Here is a 12,587-nt window from a genome sequence, read left to right as displayed (position 1 = left end):
GAGTTCTGAGGCTTGTCCCCAGTGAACCTGGGAGGGAAGCAGAGCCCAGAGAAGGCTGATCCATTCCAGTGTTTGGTCCCAATCCAGGCATTTATCTAGGACTTGGGGGCTTAGCTCCTGACTCCTGATGCTGCTGAGATAGGCTCTATGCCCTTCAGAATGGGTCCTGATTGCCTCTGAGATGCTCCTTGCTGGTGTATCCCAGGAAAGGACCTGGGTAAGCAGGTAGCCCTTTACTGAGGAGGAGCTGCTTTCAATTCCCCAACGCCTGAGAAGGCCGGAGTGTGTTTATGCCAAAAGTTCCCTGTTCCCTATCTCCCACCAGAAGCAGTACTGGGGGAAGGAGGGGAGAAGATTCTTCAATTCCATGCTAGCTTAGAGGCAGGTGCTCCAAAAAGGACTCAGTTGGCTAACTGGTTTGCAGCGGTATCTGTCCAATGATCCCCAGCCATTTCCCAAATGCCATAATTCATCTTAGGTGGATTTTTAGAGAGGCATTGGGTTTATTTTAGATTTGTACCACACCTCTTTTTGGAATGGCTTGCGGCAGGTTTCCAGATTGAAACAATGTTTTTAAGTAAGACTTTTAAGGAGGAAACATAACTTGGTGGTTGGAAAGATGAAAAAAGTTACTTCCAAGCATCACTATGCTCCACACTTAAGCTATAAATTTGGCTGAAGGATTCCTGGCAGAAAAGCCAAAAGGGAAAACCTCTGGGTTACCCAGGGTTCGTTTTCTGAAACCAGAAACCATACCGAATCTCCTGTAGGAAAAACATTTTCCTCAAGCTAAATTTTGACAGAAAGTGATTGTGTTTGGTCCAAAGAAGGTTGAGTGACAGGGTGCAGAGCCCACAGGTCAGGGCAGCTGTTGTTTCTCTGTGGGCAGTGTGCCCAGTGCTGCGTGAGAGACGGCCGTGTCCATAGGGCACCTAACAGCAAGTAGACTTGCCCGTGACAATGTGCTACCTCCACAGGAGCCACAAAGACTGGCTCTGGGTTCAAGGAGAATGTGGGAGGGTGGGACGACTAGATTTCAAAAGGCAGAGAAGGAGTCAAAGGCCATTTATTCCACCTTGATTTTACAAATGATAACATAAGGGATAACAGACACCTTTTGAGTGATTATGGGTCAGGTGCATTCCTTCATTTCATCTTAACAACAATCCTATGGAGGAGGAATTATAGTTTACATTTGATAAATAAGGAAACTCACACAGCCGGCAAGTAGTGAAGTCAAGATTCCGTGGCACGACTGTGAGCCTTTTCCCCACTCTACCACCCTGTTTATTCAACTCAATGATTCTTCATTGAAGTTTCCATTCAGAAAGAGAACGTAATGTGACATTCTGGGTGTGAGGGACTGAGAGGACAGAATGAAGGGACTTATGCTTTGATGACGTAACCTAGAAGTTGGAGCTCCTAGATGAATGGAGGGGTCATTTGCAAGTTGCCCTGTCATGTCCGTTTCCAGATGTCTTACTTGAGCTTTTTGGCTGATCCTACGCCACAGCCAAGTCACAAGAGATTTTCTGCAATTTGTCCACGTGGGAACAGATAATTATATATCACTCTCTCCACTTCCCTCCTTTCCAACCCTCTCTACTCCTCGCCACACTCCCTTCCCCCAAGTTCTAGCCATTTTAAATACTCCCGACACCTCCAGACAATGGCACATGCTGTATCCATGAAGAATTAGCTCAGATCCCATGTCCACCTGGAGGCCTCCCCCACGTCCCCCTTTCTCCCCTTCCCCACCCCCCATGTGGCTAAGACACCCCTCTTTCGTCCTCCCATAGAACCCTGTACACACCTGATTTGTGGTGGCTTCACTTGTTGGTCTGTGAGCGCCTTATCCATCTTTAGATCCCCAGAGACTTGCACAGTGCCACCATGTAGTAATGCTTGCGGCACCGACGTAACGGCCAGCTACTGTGTGTCAGGCACTTCCTGGGCCCTGGATATACAGAGATGAGTAAAACACAGACCCTTCCCTTGAGGAGCTCAGGGTCTGATATGTAATGATTAGAGCCCAATATTATAAAGTCTATACTATCTGTAATGGGTTTAGGGGACACAGAAGAGGGAGAACGTAACTTAGCCTGGAGAGTAAGGGAAGTCTTCCGGAAGTAGCAATTTATGGCTGAACATTAAAATTATGAAAGATTTTTGCCAAACTAAGAAGTATAGCAAAAAAAAAAAAAAAAAAAAAAAAAAATATAGCAGGCAGAAGGGAAACTGTACAAAGGCATGAGAGCGATTCAGTGTTTGGGGAGGCGCAAGAAGTACTGATACCCTGCGCCATAATTTGGCGTGAAAAACATGTTTTAGAATCAAATGTGAGAGAGGTAAGGTTGCCGCTCTGTTGTCGATGTTTTAAGACTTTGTTATTCTGACTATTTTGTTTTTAATCAGTCCAGTGGATTTTATCACAAGGCAGTAAAGACTATAATAATAACAATGTATTTATAGTTTCTGGTTTGCCTCCTTCCAAAAACGGTTTGATTTGACTTGTAATAACAGACACATCTACAATAAGACTGTTCATATAGAAACAAGAAACAAAAACTATAGATAGGAGGGGAATAATACTGTTTCCTATGTTCCTTTTCCTGCCTCAGCCCACTAGGTGTTCAGGACGATCTCAGGGTGGGCTCAGGTTGTGTCTGGCTTAGACACCGGCACGTAGGAGTGCTCCTGTAAATGCTTGTGGATTCAGGAAATACCTGGGTGTTTTCCTCATTTTCCAGTTGATGCCACAGATATTTCCTGATGCTCTGGTTTCTTCCAGTTTCCATCCTCTCATGCTTTCGGTGGGAATAACTGTCTTTATTTTGCAATCCTTCAAATCCATCCATTGCTTCATTGAGCTTCTTCATCCAAGCTACTTTCAGATTCTCTTGCCCTTTTAAAGTTTTTCTCCTTTTTATTTTTAATGACTTCATGCATAAAACTTAGAAAAAAGAGGGGGGAAAAAGTCCCCCATGATACTATAACAAAAGAGACTCATTAATTCTTTTTTTATTTAAAAACATTTTTTTTACTTTATTTCAGACGTTCAGAGAAGTTTTCAAGACTAGGACAAAGAATTCCTGAACACCCTTTGCCAAGACTCCCCAACTGTTAACATTTTACTATATCTGTTTTCTTTCTCGATAGGTGGATAGATTTCCTGAACCCATTTAAGGAAAAGTTGCAGACATCGTGCACCCTTATGTAAACCTAAATACTTCAGTGTGTACTTCCTAAAAACAAGGAATTCTCTTACATAATCATACTATTATTTTTTATGTGTGCCTTTACAGGCTTCTTTTCTATGCACATACTTATATATTGGTATTTAAATTAAATATACATTGTTTTGTTTATATTCATTTACAAAGGCTTGCTTTTCGGAGGGGTTAGCAATAAAGACTATGTATAACCTCATGCCAATAAATATTCTACAATGTGATTCTTCATCAGACTCTGACTTCAGACACATGGGTTTCTGGAAGGCACATTTTAATGGGCCATTCTATTTCAGAGAATGAACTGTTCCTGTGCTCTCGCATGTCTGGTCATACGTCAGTGGAAACCACTGAATCCATGAGCAAAGAGTCAGGGTAGTGGAAAGCTTTGAATGCAAATTTAATCTTTATTCTGTAGCCAGTAGAGATCCAATGAAAGGTTCATAGCAGCAGAGTAAGCCAACAAGAGCTGTGTTTTTCTGGAGATAAATCTGACGTGTCTGTAGGAGGGAGTGAAGGAGGAAGAAATCAGAGCATGAGTCCGTAAGTCCCTTGGGTAAAATGATCCCTAGTTTCAAGGGCAGATCTCTGCCCAGGTAGAACAGAGCCTTCTCCAGCATAATGCATCCTTTTCTTTCATGTGTCTTTCAGAACTGGTTAAAGTCATATGGCTATCTGCTTCCCTATGACTCACGGGCGTCTGCGCTGCAGTCAGGGAAGGCCTTACAGTCAGCAGTCTCCACTATGCAGCAGTTTTACGGGATCCCCGTCACCGGTGTGTTGGATCAAACAACAATCGAGTAAGATTTGCGTAGGACGTTGTGCCTTTGAACTTTCCAGACTTACATTTGGGTTCACATTTGTCATGGCCTCATGTACACACCATGCCCATCCTACTGCTTTCCGATCTTTTACTCTGCAGTGTCATCATGGGAGGGAATACCCCAAGGTGCTCTTTCCTATGTAAGCTTGGGTTGTGCTCTGCCACAAACTTGCTGTGTGACCTGGGACCAGTCTCTTAACCCTTCCGGGCCTCAGCTTCCTTATCAGCACAGTGAGGGGGTTGGTTATAGGGGGCCTTAAATTTCCTCTGACTCTATAACTTGTACTTCTACGAATCGCCCCTCTGGCATTCCCTGAGATGTACACATCTCACTGGATACAGAGAACCCTTCCATGACAAGCTGACAACTCTTCTTCCACTTTTTCCATGTATGGAACATTTGCTCAGTGCCTACATGTGCCAAGCACTGTGTTTGACCCTATGATCCCCGTCCGCCCTCCAGAGGTTTATCGTGTAGTGAAAAGCACAGTCGTCTGGCTATACCAGTCTAGAACTCGGAAGGCAACACTGAGTTTCAGGGCGATCCTCAGCAGATAATAACAAGCCATGCGGATGGCTGAGATCACTCAGGAAGAGCATAAGGAGGAGGAAGAGAAGAGTTCTGGGGATGGACCCCCTCAACGCAAGCTGAGAAGTCGCAGACAGAGAAGTGGAAGAAGCCTGGGGCTGTGATGTCATGGCCGTGAGGGCGGGAACGGCCCGCAGGCTCAGCCGTTGCAAAGTGGTCCAACAGGAGACTGAGAAGTGTCTGCTGAGTCTAGGAACACAGAGGCCATTGTAAGCTCCGGAGCACGATGGAGACAAAATTAGACGCTGTGGGGAGAAGGGGAGGTGCGGAGCAGAGATGGCAAGTGTAGGGAAAACTTTCAAGAAGCTGAACAGTGAGAGGAAGAAGGAATAGATGGTAGCTAGCTAAGGGTGGGTTTTAAGATTGGAGAAATTTGAGCATGCTTAAGATTGTTTAAGAGATAGCCATGAAAGTTATTAAAGCTGTTTTTAAAAAGCCATTAACATCAGGAAGCGCTACAGAAAGAGCTGGAGTGAGTTTTTTTTAAGGAGGTGGCAAGGGGTGGATCCTGAGCTCAGGTGGAAGGAGAGAGGAGGGCTGGGTGAGGATGTGGGGAAGGTGCTGGGTAGAGGAGCAAGAAACGCACCCTGTTGTGGAGCCAGGATCAATTCACCCCTTGGGTGAATCCCTCCTTGAGAGAATCATCTTTCTGGGCCTCAGCTTGCTCATTTACAAAAGGGAGTGTTGGATTATGACTCTCAAATTCTAGATTCCATTATTCTAAACTTTTAAAACTTGGTGAGCCTGGGTTTTTATGATCCTAAAATCATAAAAACCCAGGATTCTCTCTATGTGTTCCTAGGATTCTCTGATTGTGAGGTTGTGAAATTCTAAGCTAATCCATTTCACTGCTCTTACGCTGTTGTGAGTGCAGTGGGCTCCTCGGTCCGGTGGCCTCACAAGCGATCTGGTTAAAGAGCGCCCGACCGCCTCTCCAAGCGGAGGTTATTTTGAGGGCTTTGTGCAGGCCTCATGGCAATGCATCCTGGGCAGAAGCACTCACTGGTGTCTCTGCTGAGGCACCACCTGGCCTTGGGTTTTACTCTGTTCCAGAAAGCCCCAGGCCTGTTGGACAGAATTCAGAGTGTGGCAGGTGGACAGCGAGAGGAGGAGGCAGAAGGAACAATCTGAGGGAGAAGGATGGCATTTCCCACTTGCAGTTCTGCCCCCACCTCTTTGTAGGAAGGCTGGGAATGCTGTTGTGGAGGCATGGAAAGAAAGAAGGTGCTCACACTTAAAACAAGACCTGAGTGGGGAGGGAGTTGGGGGAGAATTTAGAGACCTTAGTTTCCGCTCCAGCTCTGTGACCTTGGGCAGTTGCTGTCTTCTCTGGGCCTGACTCCGCGCTGGGGCTCTCCCTTCCAGGCCTAGCTCAGCCTTGTTGTAGCAGAGATGGCTCCTGGTTCTCTTCCCAGGGACTGTCAGTGAAAGGAGGCTAGATTAGCAACTCAAAGTACAGTGGTACCTCGGTTTTCGACCGGCTCCGCTGACGAACATTTTGGTTTATGAGCACCGTAAACCCAGAAGTAAATGGTTCGGTTTTCGAACACGACTCAGAAGTCAAACATGTCACACGGCTTCCGCTGAGTGCAAGATCTTGAGGCCTAGCTGTCGGCTCTTTTCGAACATTTCAGAACTCGTGGATTACGTTCGAAAACCGAGGTACCTCTGTGCTGTTTGAGTGCCTCCCTTAGGAAATGTCACACATTATTCATTCACTCATTCATTCATTCAGCAATCAGTTCCTCTAGCCCTTGTGTTCAAGGTGGAAATTGGTAGTTCATTCATTCATTCAACTACGTTCCAGTCTCGCCTCACTGTTTGCTACATTATACAAGTTGCTCAATTTATCTGTGTATCTTTTCCCTCATCTGTAAAAGGGAGAATAAATAAGTTCTGGGTACCTCACAAAGTTGTTTTGAGAATCAAAAAAAAAATGTTTTAATGTCAACACTGTGACAATTATAAATGTTTATTCTAATGCATGGCATGATTATTGCTTCTGATGATCGATTTCTGAGTATGGGCACTGTAGGCTGTGTGGAACATACAGAGATGAACAAGACCTGGCTAAGTCCCTCAAAGAGCATTTAATATTTGGTTAAAATAATCTGTTTTTCCTCTTCATTGCCAGTGGCAACTGCTTTCAGCAACTGCGAATGAGGTCAGACTGTTTTCCCTTCCAGGATCCCAAGCTACTGAGATAGTTTAGTGAGTTAGTCATTAGGCCAACAGAGACCTAAAATTCAAGGATGGCTTGGGCCCCAATCAGCCGTGATCTTTTAAATCTCCTATCCTGACCCCTTTTGTATGTCCCCAGTGATGTCTCAGGCTTACTGTTCCCTAATATAATTTCACCTGATAACAAACAGTTATCGGGATTTACTGTAGTTCAAGGCCCAGGACTAGCTTCTGGGAACATGATGATACATAAGATACAGTTACTGTCCTCAAAGAATTTCTCATTTATTAGAGGCAATAGATTAATGGATTTAAAATCACAATACAGTGTGATAAGTGCTACAGAGAATTGTTTCAAGGCCTACAGTTGTTTAGCCACTCTTTGAACACCTATAGTGAAAGAGAATTTGCTGTCTTCCAAGCTATGCCATTCTACTATTGGCTAGTTCTCAGTCATTCATTCATTCATTCAACAAATCATTATTGAACACCTTCTGTGTCAGGTACTGTGCCGGCATTAGGGATACAGGCAAGGTTCCTACCCTCACAGAGCTTAGAATCTGGCGGGAAAGACAAAGAATAAGCAGAATGTAAGTATATCATTCCCATGAATAATAAATGCTATGAAGAAAAGTTAAATAGGCTAAACAGATATTGGTAGAATGGGAGGGGGAGGCTACTTTAGAGAGGGTGGGCAGGGAAATCCTCTCTGAACGGGTGACACTTGAGCAGAGACCTTAATGACAGAAGGGAACACACCCTGTGAATGAGAAGAGCTTTGCAAGCAGAGCAAAGAGCAAATGCAAAGTGGGAAAACCTTAGTATGTTCAAGGCACAGCAAGAAGGTCACTGTGGCTGGAGGAGAAGATATGAGGAGGAGGGGGTGAGTGTGTCGGCCGACAGGTAGGCATGGGCGAGTCCATGCGGGGCCCTGTGGGCCAACGTGAGGAGTTTGGATTTTACTCTAGGTGTTTGTGGAAGTCATTGGAGGGTTTTCAACCAGGGAGTGATGTGATCTAATTACAGTCACAGAGCATGTTCACAGCCACGCCCTGCTTTGAGGTTCACTACAACCTAAGAATAGCCAGCACTATCATTCTTGCGTTGCAGATGAGGAAACTGAGGCTCATGCTGATTCAGTCGCTTGCCTGGGCTCCTATGATTAGTGATAGAGCTGAAACTAAGCCCAGGTCTTCTGACTCCTATTCTGTATGCAGCAGTGTTGCCTCACATTCAGTTGTGAGTGAATGAATGAATGAATGAGTCGATCATGTTCCTGCTGGGGAAGCGATCAGAGCCAGGGTCCCAAAGTCTAGGTAGAGGATGCACATTGCCATTCAGACCGGGACTGCGCACTCCGCAGCGTCTTCCTGGTGTTCACGGACCCCGGTGTGCGTGTGTGTCCTCTCTCTGACCAGGTGGATGAAGAAACCCCGATGCGGTGTCCCTGACCACCCCCACTTGAGCCGTAAGCGGAGAAACAAGCGCTATGCCCTGACTGGACAGAAGTGGAGGCAGAAACACATCACCTACAGGTGCTTTGACTCCCTCTCTTCCTCCCTGGTTTTGGCTCCAGCCTCATTCTGTTTCTTCCTGGCCTGGGTTTCAGAGGCTCACACCGTAGGTGGTTCTGCGATCAGGGTGAGGGCCAGTGCTGTGAGCCCATGACTTTTTCCTCCTGTGGCTTCCAGAGGATGCTGTGTCTCCAACTTCAGGTTTACTTGGTCCCTTAGGAGCTCCTTAGTTGTGTTCTGTTTAGATTCCTACAGTTTTTAGTGACCAAAAACAGGGTATGGATTGTTCAGTAACTTCCAGCTGTGACAAAGAACCATGGCTGAACTCATTCTCCCTATCACCCGTCAAAGCCCACTCTGGATCCCTCTCCCACTTAGCCTGATGGACTTCACGTGAGATTCCCAACACAGATTTCCAGTTGTTTCTTAAGGAGTACAAAGACCTGGGAACTAATTCACAACGGTGTCATTCATTGACTGTCTGAGGAAACCAAGGGCAGAGCAGGATCGGTCTCCAAGTCACACCAGCCACCAAGAGCAGGGACGATGGCGCCTACCACAGCATACACAGACATCAGAATTCGGAGTGGGCTGGGCCAAGGGCCAGACATAGGGCAGGCTCAGGTTGGCACCTCCCAGACTCTGATACCATCTCAGGTAGATCTCCTCAGTTCCGGGACAGGATCTAAGACAGAGATCTTAGAGTTGAATTAAGGGCTCTCCTGCTGACAAGCTGTAGAGATCAGACCAAGATTTTTTTCAGAAATCTGATAAGAGAAGGAAACTGAAGAAGAATCTGGGTTAGAAATTGTATAGACATAGGGTCTCCTGAAGAGGTAGAGTGGATCAAAAAAAAGAACTGGAGGGGGTGGCTGGATGGCCCAGTTGATTAGAGCACGAGCTCTCAACAAGGTTGCCAATTCAATTCCCGCATGGGATGGTGGGCTGTGCGCTGTGCAACTAAAGACTGAAAATGGAGACAGGACTTGGAGCTGAGCTGCGCCCTTCACAACTAGGTTGAAGGACAACAACTTGGAGTTGATGGGCTCTGGAGAAACACACTGTTCCCCAATATTTCCCAATAAAAAATTTTAAAAAACAGCTGGATTCTAACCCAAGTCTGACCTTAACTTTTATCACCCAACCTCTCTGGGTCTCAGTTTTCTTACCTATAGAATGGGTGAATAATCCTTGCCCCAGGTGTTCATGGGGCAGAACACCCAGAAGTAATGGTGCTCCGTTGTGGAGAATCATGCAGTATGCATATAGTAACCTTAAATAGCTAAATCTATAACTGATGAAATCAGACACCACCCTGTACCAGGTTTTAGACAGATGAGCAGTAGTAGCTGGTTCCAAAGTTTGTTGGTTTTTTAAAGAGACAGTTCACTTAAACTCTCCACTGTTTAAATATTTTTATAACTTTTACAAATGTACAGATTTTACGTATTGGGAGAAAACATAAATTTTAGAAAATGCTGTTCACCAATTTAATTTTTTCCTACAAATTGGAGCGAAATCCTATATTCAACACAAACTTTGCCAGAAAGTAAATATACAACAGTGACTAAAGCAAAGCTACTCTGTTTTGGGCAGGGGTAGGTCCCCAGAGCCTTGCCTATCGGCCCCTTCTTCAACCCCTAGGGCCCCTCCACAGAATTCTAGGGGTCAAAATGTGAACATCACTGGGCTATATGGTCTCTGATATTCCTTTTAGCTCTGCTAGTCTCTAACTCTGTCTCTTCCTCCCTAATCTAATTCCTTCCTCTCTCACCAGCATTCACAACTATACCCCAAAGGTGGGTGAGCTGGACACACGGAAAGCTATTCGCCAGGCTTTCGATGTGTGGCAGAAGGTGACCCCACTGACCTTTGAAGAGGTGCCATACCATGAGATCAAAAGCGACCGGAAGGAAGCTGACATCATGATCTTCTTTGCTTCTGGCTTCCATGGCGACAGCTCCCCATTTGACGGGGAAGGAGGATTCCTGGCCCACGCCTACTTCCCTGGCCCCGGAATTGGAGGGGACACTCACTTTGACTCAGATGAGCCGTGGACGCTAGGAAATGCCAACCATGACGGTAAGGACATGAGGGGACAGGGGGTCAGTGCCGGGTTTCTCAGAAGCCCTGAGGAAGAGCTTGGAGGATACCATAGATGAGCTCCTGGTATCTAAAACTTCCTGTCTAAAACTAAGAAGCTAAGAGGGTGGGAAGTGTAGATCCTGCTAACACTCAACACGTGCTCCAGCAGGGCCAGGGCCATAGAGATGGGTCAGATCACTTAGTAAATGGTCTAACCGGGCTGAGTCAGGTGGGAGGGGTTGGGCCATGAATAAGAAGATAAAGTAATGAATCAGAGGCTGGGGGAAAGGTTAAAAAAGCAGTAGAACTGAAAGTGGGATCTGAAAGTGGTAGGTTCTGGCCTGACTGTTGACAACTTCAAAGGCCGTCCTATCGGATGACGTGACGGACTCTCTCCCTTATGTCAACCTTACAGGTGAATAACAGGCCCCATATGACTCTAGCTTCCTTGCATAACTTGCTCTTCATCAGTATGATTCAATGAACACTATTTAGAGACAGAGTCAATACTGTGCAATCACAACAACAATACTCTTCAGATTTCAAAAGAGTTCCTCATCCATATTTACTCGTCAGGCATACGCTTAGTGAGTAGGCTAGTGTACACCATTTTTCAGGTGAAGAGTTTGGGGATCAAGTGGCATAGCTGGTAGGTGGCAGCACCGGGGCTCAAACCCTAATTCAACCACCTGGCTATGGGATTAGGGGCAAATAATTCACCCTCAGTCTCCTCATCTGTAAAACGAGGTACTGGATTCGGTGATCTCTGAGGTCCCTTCCAACTTTAATGTAACATGATGCACAACTCAGGGATTCCAAACATTTCAAAAAAAAGACATGGTCTCTGCCCTCTGGAAATCCAGAGTTGAGTCAGGGAGACAGATGTGTACGTAAGACACCCTGTCACAAGGCAGACTATACCAAAGCATGTAGCAGAAATACCAAGAAAACACAGTAGAGTCTAAAGAAGAAAGGGACAATAATTTGTATTCTATGCTATTTTAGACACAATAGACAACAACGAGTATGTTAATATTCTAAGGCCCATGTGCTTTCCACATAGTATGTACATATGTTTACCCCCATTTTACAGATAGGTAAACTGTATCGAGAAACATTAAGTAAACTACCGAAGGTCCCATAGTTGGCAAATGGTGAAATAAGGCTTTGAACCTGAGCATTTGACTCCAGAGCCCGTACCCTTAGCCACCATGCTAAGCTTCCATGGCTCTCAAACTGCAGGATGCACCAGAACCACCTAGAAACCTTTTTAAAGAATGCAGATTCCAGGCCCCAGGCCCCTAACCTCTTGCTACTCTGAGTCTCTGGTTCTGGGGCTGCATCTAGGAATCTGCACTTAGTCTAATAAAACCTCCAGGCGCTCCTGATGCAGGCGTAAGAACAGTCTTCATCCCCAGTTTCCCTAACCTGCCTGATCATAAGAATCAACCAGGGTTCTTGTTACAAATGTGGATTCCCAGGCCCTTCCCCTGGAGATTCTGATTCTTAGGCTTAGACAAGTTTGGAACACACTGGGCATTCTGTTTCCTTGGCGAAGCTTCAGAGTGAGAGCAGACCTTAAAGCCCATTTCCTCAGAGGCTGTGCCTGGTGTCTCTATAGATGAGAATGGCCTCCTTGAGAAAATTTCATATTTTCATGGATCGTCAACACTTGGCTTATCCATCAAAAGGTGGTTCAGGAGGTGGTTTGGCCAAGGCGCAGCCCAGGCAAAATTAGGAAACTGTTAAATTTCTCTTTGTCCCCTGCCCTCTTCAACTTTGTGTCCTCTTCCTATCTAGCTCTATTTCTGCTGCTCCAGTGTCCATTCCCTTCTGTCCTGGATGTGTTTCCTGGCTTTCAGAACACCTATTCTTGATCTCATTCTTATTCTTGGATCGGTGTCAAGGAATGGCGGTCTGTGCTGACTGATAAGGTGTGAGGAGAAGAGAACTAACATTTTTGAGCCCCAGTTATGTGCCAGGCACTGTCAGATAAGATTTTAGTTATAGCCCTGATACAGATAAATGAATTCTTAAAAGGTTGTTGCCCAGAGGAGATACTGGAAAGACACTTGTACTCCTCTGCCCTCCCCTTCCCAGCTTTGGGGGTTGGCATTTCCCATGTCCACTCCTTTCTGTCGGAGACCTTGGGCCCAGTCTCAAAA

At 45.7% G+C, this 12,587-nt stretch overlaps 1 protein-coding gene across 3 annotated transcripts in view; it reads left to right on the top strand.

Annotated features, from left to right (window-relative positions):
- MMP24 (matrix metallopeptidase 24) overlaps positions 1-12,587 on the top strand; it is a 43,194-nt gene that overhangs the window by 14,907 nt on the left and 15,700 nt on the right. For 2 of the 3 annotated variants that reach the window (XM_088789183.1, XM_088789184.1), the window contains exons 2-4: positions 3,882-4,030; positions 8,242-8,358; positions 10,115-10,419. In XM_088789183.1, the coding sequence (XP_088645309.1) occupies positions 3,882-4,030; positions 8,242-8,358; positions 10,115-10,419 (571 nt within the window). Of the gene's footprint in view, positions 1-2,211; positions 3,774-3,881; positions 4,031-8,241; positions 8,359-10,114; positions 10,420-12,587 lie in introns of those variants that run through there. The other variant, XM_019733399.3, reaches the window with a different exon arrangement.

Source organism: Rhinolophus sinicus, chromosome 13 (assembly GCF_057876585.1).
Source record: "Rhinolophus sinicus isolate RSI-liver-muscle chromosome 13, RSI-T2T, whole genome shotgun sequence".
NCBI lineage: Eukaryota > Metazoa > Chordata > Mammalia > Chiroptera > Rhinolophidae > Rhinolophus > Rhinolophus sinicus.
The sequence above is the reverse complement of the archived record's forward strand: the minus strand, read 5'-3'. Positions and strand labels throughout refer to the sequence as shown.